Source organism: Triturus cristatus, chromosome 6, assembly GCF_964204655.1.
Source record: "Triturus cristatus chromosome 6, aTriCri1.1, whole genome shotgun sequence".
Taxonomy (NCBI): domain Eukaryota; kingdom Metazoa; phylum Chordata; class Amphibia; order Caudata; family Salamandridae; genus Triturus; species Triturus cristatus.
This window is the reverse complement of record NC_140589.1, coordinates 888633838-888655057: the sequence shown is the minus strand read 5'-3', so window position 1 is coordinate 888655057 and position 21220 is coordinate 888633838. Positions and strand designations below refer to the sequence as shown.

The 21220-nt window shown below is 41.8% G+C and overlaps 1 protein-coding gene across 2 annotated transcripts in view; it reads left to right on the top strand.

The window, feature by feature from the left end:
• The window catches only part of MAP3K5 (mitogen-activated protein kinase kinase kinase 5), an 816933-nt gene that overhangs the window by 628844 nt on the left and 166869 nt on the right, over window positions 1-21220 (top strand). For both annotated transcript variants that reach the window (XR_014963045.1, XM_085611527.1), the window contains exons 13-14: window positions 5347-5442; window positions 17163-17244. Coding sequence is in view for 1 of the 2 variants with exons in the window: in XM_085611527.1 (XP_085467653.1) it covers window positions 5347-5442; window positions 17163-17244 (178 nt within the window). In the remaining variant the exon portion in view is untranslated. The remainder of the gene's footprint in view (window positions 1-5346; window positions 5443-17162; window positions 17245-21220) is intronic.

The following is a 21220-nucleotide window of genomic DNA, read 5'->3' as shown; positions in this document are numbered from 1 at the left end:
TATGGCTTTCATTTATAAGTCATGAGATGCTTCGAATGTGATTGAGAGCAACCCCAGGTACACTGTTGACGTTTCAACGTCTGGAACATAAATCAGCAGGTCTCTTCAGAACAAGGTGCCATCTGTCCAAACACTCATTTGCCAAATAAATATTTGATCAAAAGCCTAGCTGCCAGAGCAGGAGAAAGCAATGCCGCCTGTAGTCTGTGAATTCGATGATACACAGGACTGTGCCTGTTTGCCCTGGACGCTTCGTCTGTACGATGAATACTGTACGTGCATGTGGGGGATTGGATGAGAAGACGGTACACACTGGAGGAATATACATGTCTCTACTGATCTTAAATCTCCAAACGGAACGGTACAAGTTGTCTCCGGCGTCTAGCTCCATCCCTTCTTACATCTTAACCTGTACTTCATTATTCACGTGACGAATGACTAAATGTGTATTTAGCTTTTGGCAGGTTCAGCATCAGGGCTTTAGCACACACCATAGCTTTTTGTGAAAAGACAAGTATATTTAGTAATTTGAACCCCTGGAAACCTAATTCCTGACCCCCTTTGGATGATAAGTTAATGTTCACAATGTTTGTAGTGGTGCCAGAATGCACGCCCCTTAGTCCTGTTTTTTGTGGTATTCCGTGTGGAAAGCTGGGTTTACGCATCTGTCGCTGCATGTACGGCAAACTAATTCATACTTTTGTCCAGCTGCCAGTAGTCTCTCCGGCTTGTTCTCCATGCCCATGGGGACAGAGACTGGAGGTAGGTCTAGGCGGCAGCAGAAGCTTGGATAGGACTGCAGGTTCCTGGCTACTTCTGGGAGCTCCAAACACATACCCTCTTCTGCTGCTGCTTACAGAGAACAGTCTGTACCTTGCTCTGGTCCCAAGCATGTTTTATGCAAGAGATTAAGGTTCCAACAGGTAACATTTATTGACATTTATAAAAAGTACATAACAAAGTAGATCGTAGGGTTATGATCTTGCATATCTACATTGCAACCGACAAATTGAATATAGGGGCAAACAACACACAAGCAGTGAGTATGGGGCCAGCAGATAATGATGGTTCAAGATACAGATAATCATATACACATATTTACATTGATATAGCAAATCAGGTAAGTCATTCGTTCTGATGTCACTTTCTTAGATCAGTCAAGTCTTCCAACGTACTTGTGCAGAGCCATTGTATAATTGGTTTAAGTACATTTGGATTTCATCAATAAATGATCTTGGGAGGGGTAGGTTTTACATATTATTATAGAATTGGCCTACATCTAGGCCTCAACAATTCTCCTAACAGTGGATTAATATAACCCAATGTGACAAGTAATACACACAAATTTCACTTTATCAACCTTGCATTTGGAATAACCTGTAGTCCAGGTCAGGCACACGTTCATGCTTTTGTACTGAGAGTTAGCAAACCCATATGCTAATTGCAGATAAAAGCAATACAATGTAGTGATCAAAGCATAGAAGGCTGTTCATTGTAAGGTAATGGCAGGAATTGTCCATTTTCCTGCTAAACTGGTACTGTCAAGCACTGGCTACTTCTAAATTCACCTCACTTGCTAAATGACTAACCAACTTACCTCTTCAGTTAAATTGCACCCACAAAACTCAACGCATCTTGCAAAAAACAATGTTCCCTTCTGATCCAACCTCACTGAGTCTATCTAGTAACATTCTATAGTGCACTTAAGCTGCCTTTGACACACTGACACTACAAAAATACATATAAAGGGCGCACCAATATTTCTTCTAGATGTGCAACTGTTATTCTTTTGTCAGCAGCTTCTTCTATGGCTATCTTTTATATGCTATTCAGTTTTGTAGTATAGCAGGCTGCACTTATCGTACCATCCTTTTGAGCTTTCATTCATAAACTCCTCACGGTCACCTGTTTTTATTAATTTTATTTATTTGAAATGTTTTATAGAGCGCAAACAAGACCAGGCAGGGTATCAGAGTGCTGTACAAACGAAGCCAGCTGGTTAGGCTGGCACAGGAGAACATAATAGATAGCTAAACTTATGCAGTAGAAGCACAATGCAGACAAAGTAGACATGTAAACAGTTATAAAGATGAAGATTGCATAGTAGACAAGGTAAGGCAGGGTTTTATTGTCAATACCATTAGTTTGAAAGGCTACAGTACGATTCTCACATGTAACTATTCAGGAGCAAACCTTTGACTTCTTTTTTTAATTCATAAGGTGAGGGGTTCATTCTGATGTCTGGCGGGAGAGCGTTCCAAATTCTCAGAGCAAGACCTGAGAAGGCACGGCTATAGGTTCTATTCTTTTTGAACTCTAGTGATTTCAGCAGTAGAGTGTGTGAACTTCTTAGTATGTGATTCCCACCCGATAGTTCAAGTTTATTTGGCAGGTACGTAGGCATGTTCTGATGGAGTGCTTTGTGCGTCAAACAGGTTATCTTATACCTGATCCTTGTATCGATGGAGAGCCAGTTGAGTTGTATTAGGCCTGGGTGATGTGGTCACGCTTTTTTGAGCCCGTGATGAGTCTGGCAGCAGAGTTCAGAGTGGCCCTTAAAGGGGCGAGTTAGCTTTGGGTAGCTCTGCCATAGTTGCAATTCCATACTCTAAACTGGATATAACCAAGTATTGGACAACTTATTTCAGATCAGTAGGCGCCCGCCAGAAATGGTTCGATTTTCCTTAATGTGCATAGTTGTAGAGTGGCTCCTCTTGTTGTCGCACTGATATGATCTTGCATATTCAGGCATTTGTCCTATGAAATACTAATCTCAGTCCACTTCATTTTCATTATGCAGGCAAACATTCTTCTTATTCGCCCCATCACTACTCTTGTTTTCTGTTGACACATAGATTAAATTCTTACTAGGTTTATCTACTTCCTGTTTCTTTATTGAGTCTGTATATGTAGACTGCTGTCCTTGCTGCCTGTCACGAATCCTTCTCTCTCTCCCACTCTCTACACACAATCAGTCGAGCTTTCTATTCAACACCGGTCACACTAGACCTTTCTGCAACAGCCTAAGTTCGATCTTCGGTTTCAGTAATCTCACTCTACCACCTCCCTCAGTCATGGGAGAGCTTTTGGAATAATTGAATTGTTGCATGTTTTCCAAGTACTCCATGATTAGGGCAATGCTTACCTAATATGATTTTATAGCTGAACCCACAATGTATGTACAGTTCAGCCATGGCTGGATCACCAAGTTTTAACAGTCTAGTCATATTCACCTTGTCAAAAGGCAGACCTTGCCGCGATGAAGGGATCCAGGCAGGATTCAAGTTGTTCACGGCTCGAAGTAGCTCCTGACAAGACTCCTGTTCCTGGTCTGTTCTTGCCCCCTTGAGCGTTGGGAGGGCTGCTACGGCCATAAGGAGTATCTTAGCTGGGGAGCACTTTTTTGTGAGTTACCGGTGGTGATGGCCCCTCCCTCTCCAGCTCACAACTGGTGTTGCGCATTTGGGCGGCAGTTGACAGAGCCTCCATTGAGTAAGCGGCAGGGTGTGAATGGAAAGCATATGTAGTGGATTAGTCTGGGGCTCCCTGGATCATGGAAGGACTGATATGAGAATGGCATAACTGGAGCTGCGACCCATTGCTGCGACACTTAAGGTGGTCATGGCATGGTCGGAACAAGCCAGACGAGCTTGAGACCCTTGGGCTGGTCCAGCCACTTCATCCACAAGATGCTGGTTAATTGTGCTGTGTGGGGACTCAGCCTACACCTGGGCCCTGTTTGGTGGCCCTTGGCGAGTGGTGCCTCACCACGGATGGACAGAGCAAGGTATTCCAAGATGTCAAAGTGTATATGCACGGTCTGCTGATGACTGGTCTTCAGCGTAGCATTCACTCAAATGTAGAAGGAACAAAGAGTAGAGAAGATTTTTTTGCCCCAAGGAAGTCTAGTTCCAGTCGATAAGAGAGATTTAGCATGAAGCCCCACTGATTACACTCCGCTTTTGATCCATCATGCACTCCATCATTTCAACACATAGATTATGTGAGGATATCTCCTCGGTGATATTGATGGTGAAAAGTGTGGAGGAGGTGTTGGAGTATATCTGCTGTAAAGATCACTGAAAAGAGAGCAGGGACATGTCAATTGACAGGTTATGGCAGTGCAAAAATGGGTCTAACTTTGATGGATTCCTTAGGAGATGTGCTGGATTTTTATTCAACTGAGGAGTTAGGACCACTCCCTTAAAGGAGTCTGTGATATTCCTAACAGCAAGAAAAAAGTTGATGGATTCATAATTTGCATACAGCTGGATCCAGGCTGGGTCAGATTTAGCGTTCTGCCTCGCATTGCGGTAGTCACCGTTTCCTCAATATATTTTCAACGCCTGTTTTTTTCCATGTTTCAATGTTGATTCGCCGCTGTTGGTACATAACACTGGGAAACAGCTCTAAACTGTTAGATGAAAACAAGTATCTCAAGTGATTTTGTGTCCCTGTGCAATTTGGATTTCATGCAGTGTACTCACAAATCCTATGACACATGTGAACATGGGACAGAAACATTGAAGTAAAATAAGTTGCAATATTCTGGACCCACAACTAGATGGATGATGGCGAGTGTGCAACTTGTGATCTATGAATGCTGCAAGCTGACTGTCACAAGTAAGTAACATTTCCCTTTCCGTGGGTCAAACAGTCTTACTTCTGAGCTCTCTCTTTTAAGATGATGTGATAGCATATTCAAACTGCTGTGCAATTTCCATACTTAGTATAACCAGTTCATAATTTGTTCTGGTGCTCAGCACATGCACTTATTTACAAACACCAACACTTTGTAATAACAGGGGCACCACATGGTGGCACTGTCTGGCTTTTTTTTTATTTTTTAAGACCATCAAAGTGTTTCACAGTTCCATAAACTTCAAAAACCTATAATGACCTAGCATGCCTAGTCCAGTCTTAGAACCCAAGGAGGCTTGAAATAGTGCAGCGTATCACTTGTATCAGTGTGACGGTCAGTAGTAATCACTGGACCTGGCATTTGAGAGACCTAGCAGGTGCAGTAGAAGGCGTAAGCCCCAGTAGCTTATTGAGAAATAAGTTAGGCCATGGTACCTACTTTTTTGCAAATTTACCACTGACTAAGACAATTGCTCTCAATATCAGGTATTCATTTCAACCTGGCTCTTAAAAAAGGCCATGCATGCACAGGCTAAGCTAGGTTTGCATTTCTGCTTTTCTGTTTTTTGTCAGTGGCAGGTGACGGCTGCAGTTGAATTGTCTGTACTCTTTTCTTCCACTAAACAATGTTTTGATCTTTTTTTAAATCCTTTTCCATCACAGCTGCTTCTGAATAACTTGCATCTCTCTTTGCTCTTGGTACAGTATTTCAAAGTTTGAAGAAAGGTGCTGTTTCCTCTATGTGCTCCACAACTCTGATGATTTCCAGATCTACTTCTGTACGGAACTTCACTGCAAAAAGTAGGTTTTGGTATCAAATTCGATAGAAATCGGTTACGTTTTATGTTATGTTTTATGTTATGCTGTCACCTGTGGCTATCTGCTAAATGCATCCTGTACTAATGTAGTTTCTGATGTATGTATTTGCCGGGCAAGTTTGCAGGCTATAATGGGTGTCAATTATCATGTGTATCTTGCTTGTGAAATGTTCTGGATACTGTATTTTGTCCTCTTAATCCAACCACCTCTCTACTCGATGCAGTCTGCATAGCTGCTGTTATACACATTAGTGCCTTAAAAATAGTGTGACTAACTGAATAGGGATTTTGATTAGCATTTACTGAGATTCAGGTAGGGGGTTTCTCTCTGTTTTTATGAGTCCTGGTCAAATATTGCAGATGGACACACTATGCTCCACCCTTGGTGTGTCTCCTTTTCTCCTTTTATGTGTTATCACACTGCTTGCATACACATTTATCTTTGTATCTTGGAGAGCACCAGTCCTTGTGTAGGCCGAGGTCTAACACTATATGTAACTAGTGGAAACTGTTGAAGACTATACACTGGATGTAGCGGTGACGTGAATAGTCGCCCAAGTGTATAAAGCCTCTTGCAGTAGAAACAAAACTATTTGAGGAGACTTGCCTTTGGATCCTTTGTAAACCACCTGAAATAGTGAGGGTGAATGGTTGTCAGAAGGTGGTCAACATTCTGGGTGTGTAGATGGAGTTGTGCTTCCTTTTTTGTTTTCTTTTCCTGTATTTCTTGTAATCTTGTGATCAGTTGTCCCCATGCAAAAACTGTTTGGCAAGCAGGTTCTTTATTACTCTGTTGCAGTGAATTTACAGTGCTTATTTCTTGTGCTTTGGAAAAACTTACAGCTCATATTTAGTCGATTCTTCTCGATTACTTGTACATCCTTCTCAATACGCTAAACATCTGTGTTCTGTTCTTCTATTTTACATTTCTGTACAGTGCTTAATTTGAGCCTGTGGTTACAGGTGGGGCCCACATGCACTTATTTTTCCTCATTAGGCTTTGATACAGAGCAAGAGAGAGAAAAGCACAAAAGGGGGAGAGAAAGCAGAAGAGAAAGATGGAAAAAGAGTGACAAAGGGAGAAAGCAGGAATGAAAAAGAACCTGGATGAGTGAGATGAAGAGATAGGGAGTTTCTGGTTGTGGATTAAAGAAGTATGAGGTGGAATTAAGCCTAAGCAGCCTTGGTATTTGGCATCCCAACCTTCGATGGAGCTGGCCATGGGCTTCTAAGCAAAGCTTTGTGCACCAGCGCTTATTCTTTTACAAATTAGGCACAGTGTACCCCAAAGCAAATTTATTTATCTAAATTGATTCAGTGGACAGGCATTTAAAATTCACCTACCACTAAACAAATCACTGCTAGGCTCAGTGAGACTCCTAATCCAGCCTTTAATCATAGGACTGTCCTCTAAGTGTCTCCAGGGAGTTCTGAAAATGAGTTGGCAGATAACTCAAAGACCCCCACTTAACAAGGAACAGTATCTCTGACCTTTATCATCAAAGTTTACCAGAGGTAATAAGAAAAAGCAGAATGTGACTGCAGATGGTAGGTAGGGCGTATTTGATGAACTTGATATATAATTTAAAGGCTACTTCTGAGAACATCCATTTGCTCCAGTGTTATGTTTCTGATGTCTGATTGTTTGCCAGTTCATCGGTCAAACAGTTCCCATTGCAGCCTACAATATAAAAGATCCATTTCAAATCAGACGCTTTACCCTGATATGTTGAGCAATTTTGCAGAGTGCAAGGATTCCCGCAGTGTGGACTTAACCGTCTCTCAACTCTCATTCCCTCTGTCTTCACGTGACCTGCTTCCTTTAGCGCCATTGTACATTTTTGCCCCACAAATACAATTTGCGAGTGAGAATGGGGGACAGAGGGTCACAAGCTCCATCACTGACTCTTTGAAGGAATCCTAGATCAATTTGTGAATTGATAATGTTTTACAGGAACAATTCCAGAGGAGAACTTCTGATACTTCCCCGAATAACTTTGACAACGAAAAGAGTCTTTAGTTTATTTAAAAGCACTTATTCTCCAGATGTGTTATGCAGCAATAGAAGTGTGTTAAAATCACCCTCCACTTCCAGTGGAGCAGAAACACCAGCAGCTGTCATTATGGGGTGGATTATGGGGTCGCACCAAAGAGCACAAGCCAAGACAAAAGAAGTTCAAGTCAGGGTATTCATCTGAGGAACTTAATTAAGTTGCACCAATTCTTGGCCTTTGTATGAACTTCAACTTCCACTAGATGGCCACCTCTAACAGTCTCTCATTTGATCCACTAAATCAACCATCTGGTGAAAGATAGTAAGACAGGCTTCATGGTGATTTGTATCACCGATAACTACTTACTCTGTACAGGCACAGATTCAAGGTGTTCACCCTAAAAGTTAGCACCGGTGCCCTGGAATACATCATGAAGGGTGGTCGCCTAACATGACATTTGATCAGTTGACCCTGGCTATTACCGAAGGGAGAGGAGCATGGTGCTGTTCTCCTGGCTTTTAATGGCCACCATATACAGACCCTCCGGCAACTGACACAGCTATGTTGACCAGTTAGTTGCATGTCTCTGGCACACCGCCTTTCCATTTGTGAGCTTTCCTCTGAGAAATCATTATCCTCAGGTGAGCCAAGACTCTAGCTCCCATAATGCACGATTTGTTCAATGAAAGCCCAGCACTGGAAAAGAAGTGTGATTGTGAAATGGTTCGTCACTTCACTGCTATGCATAAAGCCATACCAAGTCCTACATCCGCCCAAGGGGAGGAAGCTTGAATATGGTCACGAAGCCTACAGAGAAAAGCGGAAGTGGTGGCTTAGTCTCCACTTAGTGTTCAATGAAAAAAAAAAGGTTTATTTTAAAGAAAAATATTACTACTTTGATTATTTTTTTGTGACAAATAGTATAGGGACTTTACAAATTGATCTCACAGCTTTAAGTAAATGTTCCACTTTACAAATTCTTTTGAAAATATAATTGGGGACGGCTAATCACCCAGTGAAAGTTTTGAAAGATGAAGGGCATGATGCATTTTAATGCATTTCATTATTGTGTTATCAGGATAAACGTTTCGAACAAACAGTTGTAAAAGCACTAACTTCCCCACACTAAATTGTAATTTTGACATGACCCGGTTGCCACCCCTCATCAGTCTGTCGCCCAGTGCTTAATTTGAGCCAGTGCTTGGCAATAGCACTTATTTGTCAACACTGGAACTTTAAACAGTGCACCACAAGATGATGCTGTTTGTCTAATTTGGTGATGAGCACAACTGTAATTTAATATACTTTGGGAGCCTGTAATCACCTGTACTGTCACACTTGTAGGGTGTGATGGTAAGTTGTTGTGTTGGTTCTGTCATTGGCAGCATGGCAGGGGCAATGGGTGATGCAGGTTGCAGTGGCCGCCTGACAAGGGCCCTGGCACCTATTATTTTACAAATTAAGCACTGCTGTCGTCGCAGCCAATGATGAGCTCCCCAAGGTAACAAATGACACCTTGGTGCCTATCATCAGTCGGCCTCCCCTTCATAGTGCGAAATCAGCAGCATTAGTCTCCTTACCACCTTCAGACCCCCATCACCTGCCTTCGCATTACCCCTTCCAACCCACCGGCAGTAGCCCTCTTTCCCCGGTCTCTCTCCTTTCTTTCGCTTGTAGTTTTTCTGCAGTCTCCCTCAGCTTTAGAAGTCACCTCCTTCTTTGCCTGTAATCAGACAGCAGTCTTTGCCCACCGCATCCCAGACGCTAGGCCCCATCCAAAATGTTAGTAGGTAAGGCGCTGGTTCCAGGGCATCCCATCCTGTTTCACTCTGTAGTCTGGGTCCAGTAATCTTTACAGGCCTCCAACCTGGATTGAGGGCATGAAATAAGGGCTAAAATAGTGGGCTGTCTGAACACTGGCAATCTGGCAACATTGTGCAGACTGCAGCTGGTGCCAGTGCTCTCATCCTGCTCAAGGTTGCCAACCTCCAAGTCCAGCGCCCCCTGCAGGGATCTCTCCGAAAAGTGCCTCGTTAGACATGCTTAAAGCTCACCTACACCGAGAAGGCCCCTGGAAGTGAAGATTGCTCAATGCTGCTTGTAAATATGTGTTCATTTGTTCACACACCCTATCGCCTGCCGTACTGGGTCTCCACCCTATATATCCTTGGCGATCCGTTTCTTAATTCCTCCTTTATTGGCTCAGTATCAACCCCTTTGTCTGTAGGTTTAAACACTGAGGCAAAAATAGTCATCGGTTAGTTTTGTGACCTTTGTTTTTATGCAGTTACCACCTTTGTCAAGCAGAGCTTCACGTCCTTAATTAGTTTCCCCCTTTTCACCTCTGTTTTTAGAAATGCTATTCTCACCTCTCTTAGCGGCATTTGCAAGTGTTAACTTGTTTCTTTTTTTGTTACAAACTGTCCCTTCCGAAGCAGTGCATTTTCTTAACTACAAAAAAATACCTCCTTTGGATGACATCTTTCTTTGCACCTGCACAAAGCCAGCTTTCTTCTACATCTGCTGCTTCTTTTCTCGGTGGGACAGACTATGAGGCAGACGCCGAAATACCACAGCCATGCTGTGCTCTGCTTCCTGTAAAAATGATTCTATCAGGGGACATTTCCCACAGATGTTACCAGATTATCAACATCCGGTTAGTCATGTCAACTTCCTGGTTATGTTTTATGTTGATGAGTTTATTTCATTCATAACAGCCAGCGTTTCAGTACCATATAGTATTTAATGTTCAATTTTATATTGTTATATGGTTGAAAATGGTACCCCACTTATACACAACTAATTAGCTTTCCATTAACGTTGCATTCACGCTGGCATGTACTGTAGGTGGATTTAAAACGTTCTATGCAACCCCTTTGGAGCTGCAAGGGTTCAACAAATGTTTAAGTGAATTTTAAAATGAAAAGGTCTAAACATTTAGCAATCGGAAACGAGCACAGCACAAGATTAAATGGGTAATATCTAAAATGCCACAAATTCGTCTTTCTTTCAGAGTTTTGAGTGCAGGATAATAGATTTGTCCCCCTGGTTAAGTGAAATATTCTAGAACGTTTTAAAGCCTTTGGTATTGGACTCAAACATAATGTCTGCCACAATGGGATTATTTTATTTACCTTTTCACATTTTTAATTTCTTAAAATATGGCCATCAAATGATCAAGAATTTAAAATTCAGTGTGATGTTTTCACCTTCCACCAGAATGTGCTCTCATCACTCATATGGTAGCTTTTCTTTTACAACAACTTAAAATACATTTTATAAAGATTACTTACAAGAACTTTCTTTTATCAGGTAAGTCATCGACGATGCTTTTCAACTTCAAATACATTAAAATCATATTTCAATTATTCATATTTTAGGGAAGATGAATCGATCAAAGTCCCAGCTAAGACTTCATTGGAGTTGTGTTCTATAATTTGAGGTCAAAATGCACAGACATAATAGAACAACTCGAATGAAAGCAAAAGGTGTGCACAGGAGTCCTTTCCCTCAGCGGGATAGATTATGTAACTAAAACACTGTGCTGCATGTTGTGATTGAAGTATGTTCTATGATGTCATTGCATCATAAAATACTCCAGTCCTTGAATGGTTAGATGTCCTAAACTTGCTAGTTGATGCTGTGAGAGGCTGGTAATCTGGGCTTTGTCCTGTCTTGTAACTACAATAAACTTGACACTGCTTTGGGCAAAACCTTTCTTTAGATCTTCATTTCAATTTTGTGATGAACTCCCAGTTCTTTAGGGGTACACAGTGTTTGGTTGTGCAGCAGCGCACATATCCGAACACTTTTTTGAGACTTCATGCATTTTGGATTTGACTCAAAGTTGTTCTGGTGAGCGGTTCTGATTTTCACCCGACCTCCACCGTTCCCCGATGTTTATCTTCATTCAATTTTAGTGTCTCATTCCATTCACCATACTTGTCACTTTGGTTGCCACCTCTGTGTGGTAGAGATGCATAACTCAGGCCTGTCTGGTAGGTACATGAGTGCTACATTAGGGACGCCACCAAGCAGTCTGGGAACGCTGAACTCTCTGTCCCAGATTGGACCTTATCCTTTGCCCCGAGGAGGAGGAGGGGCTTTTCAGGAGCGCTATTATAGGTGCACATTTTGCGCGCGTGTCCCACCCAAACGAAGACTGGGCCAAGACGGGTCTGTCTGAGCCCGTCAGAGACTGGAGGAGGCTGGGCTGTGCCGTCCCTCTTTTTTTTACATCCAAAAATGAACAAAATTCCCTGAGGCAGAGGCTAAGAGAAAACCAGCATTGATATCTGTAGGTAACAAAACTGTTTCAGCTCCTTCAATTACATCTTCTTTGTCAACTGGGGCAATCAATAAAGATATATCTATTGAGAAAATATTTGGGGTCAGCCAAGTTACATATAAGCAAAAGTATTTCTACCCTTGCTGCTCTTTCTCAACCTTGTGTATTTGACAGACCTTTAATAATTGACTCTGCCAAAGCCCACATTGCCTCCAACTCCACTCTAGCTAAGAAGGAAAAAAAGAGATCTCAAGGAAGAAGCGATTTTCAAAGTCTGTCTCTCAGGAGTCCAAACAGGGGACAAAACAAGTGAACAATGTAGGTCCCGACCCATAGACAGAATCCTTCAATAAGGGTCTTGAATCCAATCCTAGACTTCTTTCTAAATTGTATTCATGAATTGAGGGTTTTACTTGAGGCTTCACTTGATCCTGTTCATCAGAGACTGAGTAACACAGAAACCTCCCTAACTGAGGTCAATGATGAGCTGTTGAGTTTGGACTTTTACCTAGTTAAGTCATGTGAGGTGAATGGAGGATAAGTCAGTGGGCACCCCTCTAGAAGTATGTGACTGAAGGTTCAATTGGGCCAGACAACGCAGAAGTGTCTAATGCACAAGGCATAGCTGTGTTAGAGGGGACTGCTTCTGTACAGTCCTCCCCTTCTGCTTCTCAAAGTTTAAGATCTGCTTCTAATGTAATAGATAATTCCAGTCAGGAGAGTCGTAAAGCAGTTGGGTTTGTAAAACCACAGGTGAAACTCCCTACAGCCACCATCACCCCTCAATCTTCCAGACTACAGTTACACAGAGAATCTCTCTAATGTTCTTTCAACGTCATTCCGGTGTATTACTTGAAATGTGGCAGGACTTAAGTCTAAGATTGATAACCCTGACTGGTTGTTGTACATTAGACAGTTTGACTGTGCTTTTTGCAGGCAATTTGGCTTTTGAAGAGCTTCTTTATTTATGGTTTTGTTTCTTTTGTGAGCCCTGCTATCCCTTCACCCACGAGAGCTAAAGGGGTCTAGCATTACTTATTGCATTGAAACAGGCATGTGCGGTCAAGTGCTCTACATTCAAGTCCCCCTATTATTTGCAACTCTGTTTGGACAGTTTAGGTCTTGGTAAAATAGTTTTTATTATCATTTACGATCTAGATTTTCACACCATAAATTAATCATATCCAAAGCAATTGGGAGAAGATTTGTTTAAACTTTTGATCAAGCAGCATAGTGATTGGTCTCGCCTATGGATAGGAGACTTTATTGTTAATCTGTGAAATCTACCGGCTAAAGAGGTGTGTGTATTTAGAAGATTCTCATAGTTCAGATCCAACATATGTTTCCCACTCCATCTTGGTTAATGCCTTGATCCTATCATGAAATGCAATCTCCACTTTGCCTTTGATATCTTCAGTCCATCTTCGCTACCGGTTCCCGCTTTTATGGGCAGGGGCTCCTCTTCTGTAATCGATTCCATGGTCTTTTTAGAGGATATTTGTATAAGAGTCTTGATTTCAGGATTGTTACCCAGTGTGCCAGTGACCCCTATCCCTTAATCCTGACCCTTATATGTAAAGACCGGCTAATCTTGTGACACCTCTGTCATCAAGACTTGTCTGTTGCTAATAATAATGGGCTATTATTGAAATGCAATTAATCCTACTGAGATTTTGACATAACTGATTCAGTGTAAGGGCACAGATTTTTCTAAATGTTCAGACACCAATGAGGATCTGGCAATGATTCTGAACTCATTAGAGATTAGTTTAGAATTGATTGGAGATATGTCTCAGCCTTACCTCTTCGCACTATAGAAAAACCAAGGCCCACAAGTCTCTTAAAACTGCAGTACACAGGTCCCCTCGTAGCGCTTTCGAAGTGAAATTTTGCAGGGCAAGTATAAGAGGGTGAGTAGTCACATAAAAACATCAATTAGGGAGGAAGCTTTGGCCTTCCTAACTCATGCGAGCGCTGTGTGTGATGGCACAGAATTTTGGAAATTAGTAAATACTCCTTATTTTAAGGCTTCATCTTCACCCTCTATTTCAGTGATTATTGAGCCCTCTAAATAATTGTAGGATCGCTTTGCAAAGGTGTCATGCTTTGGGGACCCTGACTCAGATTTTACCCCAACTTTATCAAGTGATGCTGCAGCGGGTCCTGTTTTTGAACTCAGTGAGGTCAGCTTGGGAATCATTTGAAGTGCAGAGGGGAAGCGCTGAGCCTGGACGGTGTCCCAGTAGAACTCTAAAAGGACAACATAAATCTCTGGGCATCAATTGTTACTAAAATCTTAAGGGCTGCACCCAATAACCATACTCCAAGGTCCTTGAAACTTGCTGATTTTTCCAATTTTTAAGAAAGGCAACAGGTTGGAGTCCAGCTTACTACAAGCCCATCTCCCTCGTGGACTCCATGATCAAGTTGGTCGGGAGGGCTAGCCTAGCTAAACTTGAATCATGGGCCCAAGATCACCATGTTCTAACAGAGGTACAATATGACTTCAGGGGCAGTCTAGGAACCTTAGATGAATGCTTAAACCTTTACTTGCTAATTTCCAAGTATTCTATGGGAAGGTCTGAGGCGATCCGTCTTGCTTTTATGGATTTGTCATTTACCTTTGATTGGGTTAATCAGTGGAAACTGTGGAGCAAGATGTTGGACCTAGGAGTGGAATCATCAATAGTCCAATTTTTGTACATATAACTGCCTGTGTACGTTAGGATTCTTCTGGCGAGCTGTCAAATTTATTTGGGATTTGAAGGATCTGGAAAAACATCCATCTAAAACACACTTGCTGATGTGCAGGCTAGATCAACTAAGACAAAGTTCTTCTTTGTTGATTCAGTCCCAATGGACAAGGTTTAAACTTTTCAATATTTGGGAGTCACATTGGACTCCGGTGTTTAATGGTATCACCTTATTACTGTCAGATCACAAGAATTTGAGAGATGTGTGGAAGCCATTTTTAGGTCTCGCCTGACCCAGCGCATGCGCTGGTCTGGCGAGACTTATTGAGAGGGCTCCAAAAAGTGCTACCAGGCCAGCCTAGAGCTACAGTGCATGTGCGCGGGCGCCTCGTTTTACCGCGATTACTTTCACTTTCGGCCACTTTGATGTTTGATCGCGATCACTTTCGCGGCCCCACGGCCGCTTTGCATAGCCAATAGGTCTCGCTTTTGGGACCTTATAAGTATTTAGTTACGCAACTGTTGCATGGCTAAACACTTATAAGGTCCCAAAGGCGAGACCTATTGGCTATGCCAATGCTTGTTATATTTGCAGCCAAATTGGGTTCAAAGCCAATAAACAAAATTCCCAATATCTATAAGAGCAAATTTATTTCAATTGCAACATATGGGGCTGAGCTCCGGGCATCTGCCAATCACAAGAGGATCCAAATGCTGGAGAACACTTTTTTTATGTAGACTTTTATCAGTACCATCTACTGGCTCTGGTCCTGACGGCCATTGTGAATTGGGAGTTGCGTATATGAATGATTTTATTCGATTTCGCCACTTGGCTCGTTCACTTTCGATTTGGAGAATACCTAGGAAATCTTTTCATAATCTTATCTCACGTAGCCTCTTCTTGACGAAAGGCCTTCCAATTCCTTGGATTAAGTATGTAAGAGATGGATTCGATAGGATAGGGAAATCCGAGATTATCTCTTTCACTAATTTCTGAAGTTTTTATCTTCATAGACTAACTAAAGCAGATATTTTTAGACAAATGTTGGGAGATCAGACGTTCCCTAGAATCTTCTAAATACTCCGTTGCAGATTATATGTTTATCCTACCCGTTCATAATATCGAATCACACCTGCTGTTTGTCTCCAATTTATATCCTAGATTTCTTTTAATATGGTTCACGTTTAATTTAGTTAACCTGTTTTTCACCTTCCCTGAAAATTTTTTGTGGTCTAAATTACCCCTTGTCCGTGTAATAATAGTTGTGTGCAGTCATCTGTAAATTGGTTTTTTTTTTTGCCGTTTTTTTTTTTCTGCATCTGGAATGTGCTGTCTGGTCCCAATTTTGTGCCATCAAAATATCACATCGTACAAGATGGCATATTACTATTTACGGCAATTAACTTCTGTCCATGTTTGTTTGTCTGTTGTGCATTTCATTAAAGGATGTATGAAAATCAAGAGTTCCATGCTCTAAGTGCATGGTCTGCTTGGTCTCTTCTAAATGTTTTATTATATTTTCCTACCTTGCCCTTTGATGAAAGTTTTATTCATATTTATATGAGATTTGCTTTTATTTAGCGATCTTGAGACTGGTGCTCAAGTGGCCTTGTTTGTGATAACAATGAAATGTTTTTTCTGTATTTAGGCCTTTTAAAAATTGTTAAGGAATGAACTATATGTGGTCTTCTTTATATGTAATTTTAAAGTGATATTGTGTAAGAGATTGTGGTATGGTTAATAATGAAACTTGTTTTTGTACCATTGTCATGCACTTATTTTCTATCTTTTATGGTTGTGTTTTCCGAATAAAGTTGAATTGACTGAGTGACTGTGTGCTCTCCTCTGAATGTTGTGGTTCTCCACCCATTGCATGACTTTTCATGCTCTATTGCTTTGTATGCTCCATTGTTCCAATCGATTGCCCATCTTAAGCCTATTGACACAAAGACACCATGCTTTGTGCCCCACTTCAGCACCCAGAAGAGCTCGGTGGCACTTGATTTGTTTCTTTAGATCCTTATTTCATTCTGTTAAAATCAGTATCACTCGGTACCAATATATGATTGTTCTCAGCATTGTACACAATGCATACAAAGCATATTTTGAGTTATTTGAAAGAGGGACAAATTCCCGGCTCATCGTGGTTCTGTTAGTTATTAAGTCATGGAAACGGCTTCATCCCCAACGGTCCCTAAAGAGCCAGTCTCCTTAATATAGCCTCACCTCCATACCGCACCATGTCTGACTTGCTAACTTAAAGACTTTACCTTTGGGAGTAATGTACATAATCTTAATGTACAAGACTCTGAACATACCTCCTTTCTGAAACACAACTAATTTTGGAATTTCCAGCTACACAGCCCCTAAAAATCTGCCACACTCAATAGATTTTCTTGGGAGTCACGCGACTATGCTACTTTAGCGTGGAAACATTTAGGTTTTCCAGGAGATTATACAAATATTTTTTGTTGTTCCCATTGCCAACACAGTGTTTGCATTTCCAGCTGTCAAAATGTGGAAGCACCTTGTATCCATGCACATCTGTGCCTACTGCAGATACCTAGAGAAATACATAGGAGTATAGTAGACATTTATTTCTTTATCCATACTCATGAAATGAACAAAGTTTTTGAAATCTAATATCAGGAATATCCTATTGGCAATCTTTTCCATGTCACATCCTTGCTCCAAATTGATTTCTATCGATGTCCATTTCTGTTGCAGATTTTATGAACTGGTTAATAGTATAACTGAAGACATTGGCAAAAACACCGAAGACGGAGAATGTGAAGGAGAGACCATGGAGGTAATAACAAACAGGATTTTTTTTAACAGTTTGTTGTGAGATTAGATGGTTTAGGTGAAGTGAAGATTTAAAAAGTAGTTTGAACTTTCAGGAATGAATGCTCAATGTAAAGAAATACTGGTATGGTGTTCTTCGAGAGAGAGAGTATAAAACTGTAGCAATAATCTATTTCTGGAAAGGAATACCTTGATTAAAACCTGTGGTCGTCACTGAGTTTTCATTTTGGTGGATGTAGCCGTACGTATGAGCAACATATCTTGTAATGAATATAAACAACATTTTTCATATTCTGGCTCGTTGTTGCATCTTGCTTGCATGTATTGTGACTATTATGTATTTAAAACGATCTTACTAAATTAGGAAAAACCTTACCTCCTTCTGCCCTGCTCACAACAGATGCTGGTTCACGTTACACCTAAACTGATGTGTCTACTCCTGTCTGTCATTGTATGACACTAGAAGACATTTTGCCAGACTTTACAACTGTGTTCCAGGCTGGGCATCTCTATATAAAGATAGCCGGTGGTCTCTCAATACAACACCGTGTGTTTCTCCAGGCTACAAACTTGAACACTGAACTTTGCCAAGGTCACCCAGGATCATATCACAAATGTTGTTCCTTTTTACAAAATAGAAATACAGTTTCTATGTGTTCCAAACTTCCTCCACCTGAGCATTTTTTGAAACACCTGAACAGTTTTTAATTGGTAAATCAATTCTATTTTATTGGTTAAGTTTCACAAAAAAGAACTTACAACCTGGAGGCCTGCTGACGAAGTAAACAAATACAACCCCCCTCCCCATCCCCCCCAATCGATTGTATCCACAGTATCACAGCTATATCAGCATGGCCACTCTCTAGATTTGGGCTGTGTCCCTTATGGTGTTCACCCACTTGCTGAAGGCCCGCCCTCCAGTTGAGCCTCAACTGATCCTGCAGCAGGTATAGTAGCTTGAGGTACATGGGGCATGTCAGTTTGTTGAACTCCTGTGTCAGCAGTCGTAAGAAAGGGGCCCACAACTCCTGGTATGCTTCTCATTTATGTTCAGCAGTTAACATCAGACGCTCCATACCCAAGATATGCCACAGCCGATATAGCCATGATGTATAGTCTGGAAGTTTGTCTGGTGTGTTGCGCCCAATGCCAGAGCTGTTTGTTTGACTCTCTGTAATTTTAGAGGATACGTGAGAGGGATAGACAGCCCCAGGAGTGTATAGTCTGGCAATTTAGATTTGTGTATCAAAGGAAAAATAGCACATAAGACAGTGAATCTGTCTCTTTTTAGAAAGGTTTAGCTATGCTTAGTCCAAGGGGGCTTCTATAGTAACAACTTTTTTCATGGGTTATACCTACTTGAACGTGGGACAAGAGGGGGATGTATCTTTTCAAATACCTCTGCAGTCCTGTCACTTGAGGATACATTATTAATTTTAAACTGTCAATCTACAATCATTGAATGTGCTATGCTGCAGTGTAAGCACCCCAGCGACTTTTGAATTATATAGCAAAGCACAGTGAAACCACACATGTCTGTCATTTCATTGTGGGCTGCACACGTCATGCTACAGGCATTATCTGTTCCTAGGTTTGCTGCTTTAAAAGTTATAAGAGGGCTTGCTAATGTCTATACCCTCTTGGGAGTAGGAGGAGCATGGCGATTCAGTGATGGAGTCAGTGGGGTTTGAGTAATAAGTCCTTTGGAGTTCTGTCCTATGAAGAACTCTTTATGGATTCAAATTTCTTGAATAGAATTGGCATCACTCCCTTAAAGCAGAAGGGAGTTTAGTGGTTACAGAAAGTGTAGAAGGAAGACCAGGTTGCTTCTCTGCATGTTTACACAGGGATGCACTTGTCTCACAAATGGCAATGTAATGGTGTTGCTGTAAATACAATTAACTCGGTTATCTTCCAGGAAGTGCATGCTAGGTTCAATAGAAGTAGACTGTCATAACCAGAAAGAGCTTGGCCAGTCGCTGAAGTAGCCGGTATCTGAATGTCTATCTAGCTGTGTTCCTAGCGGGGGCAGTCAGGGGGTGATTTTGTAGATTCAATATACCCATTTTAACTAGGAGCAGATGCAGTTGCTTCATACCACCAGATATTTTCAGATGTGCAGGAAGCATGGGAAACAGTCATAACAGATGCCGCTGCTTGTACAGCATGGTAGGTTGATAACGCAAGGTAGATTACTACTCTGAGTCACGAGTTGGTAGGGGTGAACATCCAAGTACTGTAACTTTTTGTGAGATATTTGTGCATTCTCTGAACCTTCAGTAGGATTTTCTATAGCTGCCATGACATTGGTGCAAGTCCAGAGCTTCATGTATGGGTAAGTGGTGGGGCCAGAATTGAGCATCATAGAAATACACATATTACAGGGAATGTGGTGGCTGCTCATTTTGCCTTCTAGGTCATTAGAACCTAAGATAATAGAGCCACACTGTTCCTTTCTTCTCTTCCAAAGTGAACCGCTCCTCACAAGTTCACTATCAGATGGACGTTTTTCTCTTTTTTATGGAAAAATGTCAAATACAACCATCTCTCTCTCTCTCTCTCAAAAATATTTCTTACTTTCCCTAAAGTTGGCAGGCCCTAGTCACTTATCAGACTGGTAGCCTAAAGAGCTAATAGAATAGATTTTACTTTTGTAATTATTGGTCAACTCTTCTGTAACCTATTTCAGGGCAACAGTGAGTGTTCAAGAAACATAATTAAATGTGTTCAAGAATGTCAAATAGGAGGAGAAACATGCACTCTGTGGGTTACTTGTGAGCCATCCATGGGGATGCGGGCCGTGCATCCCTTTTCAGTCCTACGGCCGTCACCATCTCCTTGTGGCACATGGCACTGACTGCCATTGGTTGGTGGGGAAAGTTCACACAGGCCATCCCCTTGTGGGACTCCACACGACTAGGTACCCTGGCCCTTAAGAGGGGCTTCGACGAATGGGACCTCATAGGCCTGTCTCATGTGGGTAACTTGTGGAGAAATCGAGAGGTGCTCCCATATGTGGAACAGCAAAACAATTACCAACTGGTGCCCACGGAGGCTTATTGGTATTTGCAAATCCGCCGTTCCCTGTGTAGGGTGATTCAGAAGGGAGAAGACCCTCTTGAGTCCTCCCCTCTCGAGGATAGACTACTGGATGACTACCTCACCAACAAGGCGATCACACTTACGTACAAGAAATTGTTAAATAACTCCCCAGACACTGACGCGACTGCGGGAGGCCTGGGAGAGGGTCTTGGGTGGGTTGGAGTTCGGTGAGTGGCCTCAGGCTTCCTCCTGTGAATTGGCTATATCCTTGTGCTTTCGTCGCATTCAGCTTAAGATCCTTCATAAATACTACTACGCAGCCACAACACTAGTAAAATGGATGTGGCACACTGTCCCTAGAAGTGTTAACCGGAAAGTACTTGTTATCATACGTTATGAGGCTGCCCAGTGCTCCAGAGGATTTGGACTGTGGTGGTTGACTGTCTAAATAGTGTTTGTGGAGAAGGCCTGGCGCCCTAAGCAAAATGATGTCTCCTGAACATTTGGGGTGAAACAGACCTCACCTGCCTCAGGTCTACGTTGGAACTGATGGAGGCCAAATGGAACATAGCCAGTCTGTGGGGGGCTCAGACAGCACCGCAATTAAGTGAATGGAGGAAGGACATGGACTGGTGTATGCAAGTGGAGAAGACAGTCTATGAAAGTAGGGGTTGTCTGAACAAATGGACCAAGGTATGGGGCAATGGAATCCCTATTGAGGTAACCTGTGTACTCCTGTTGTAAATGCCTCTTGAAATGCTTGGGACTGGGAAAGGGTGGACTTTTTTGCTGTTTAAAGATTTGCTGGGTATGGGATAGGGGATGGCGAACAATCAGAAATTGACTGGCAACTTACCATTACGTGCCAATGTACTTCTTTCCATTATGCTTTTACCACGTCACCTGGTTATTTTTTGGTGTACATGCTAATAAAAATA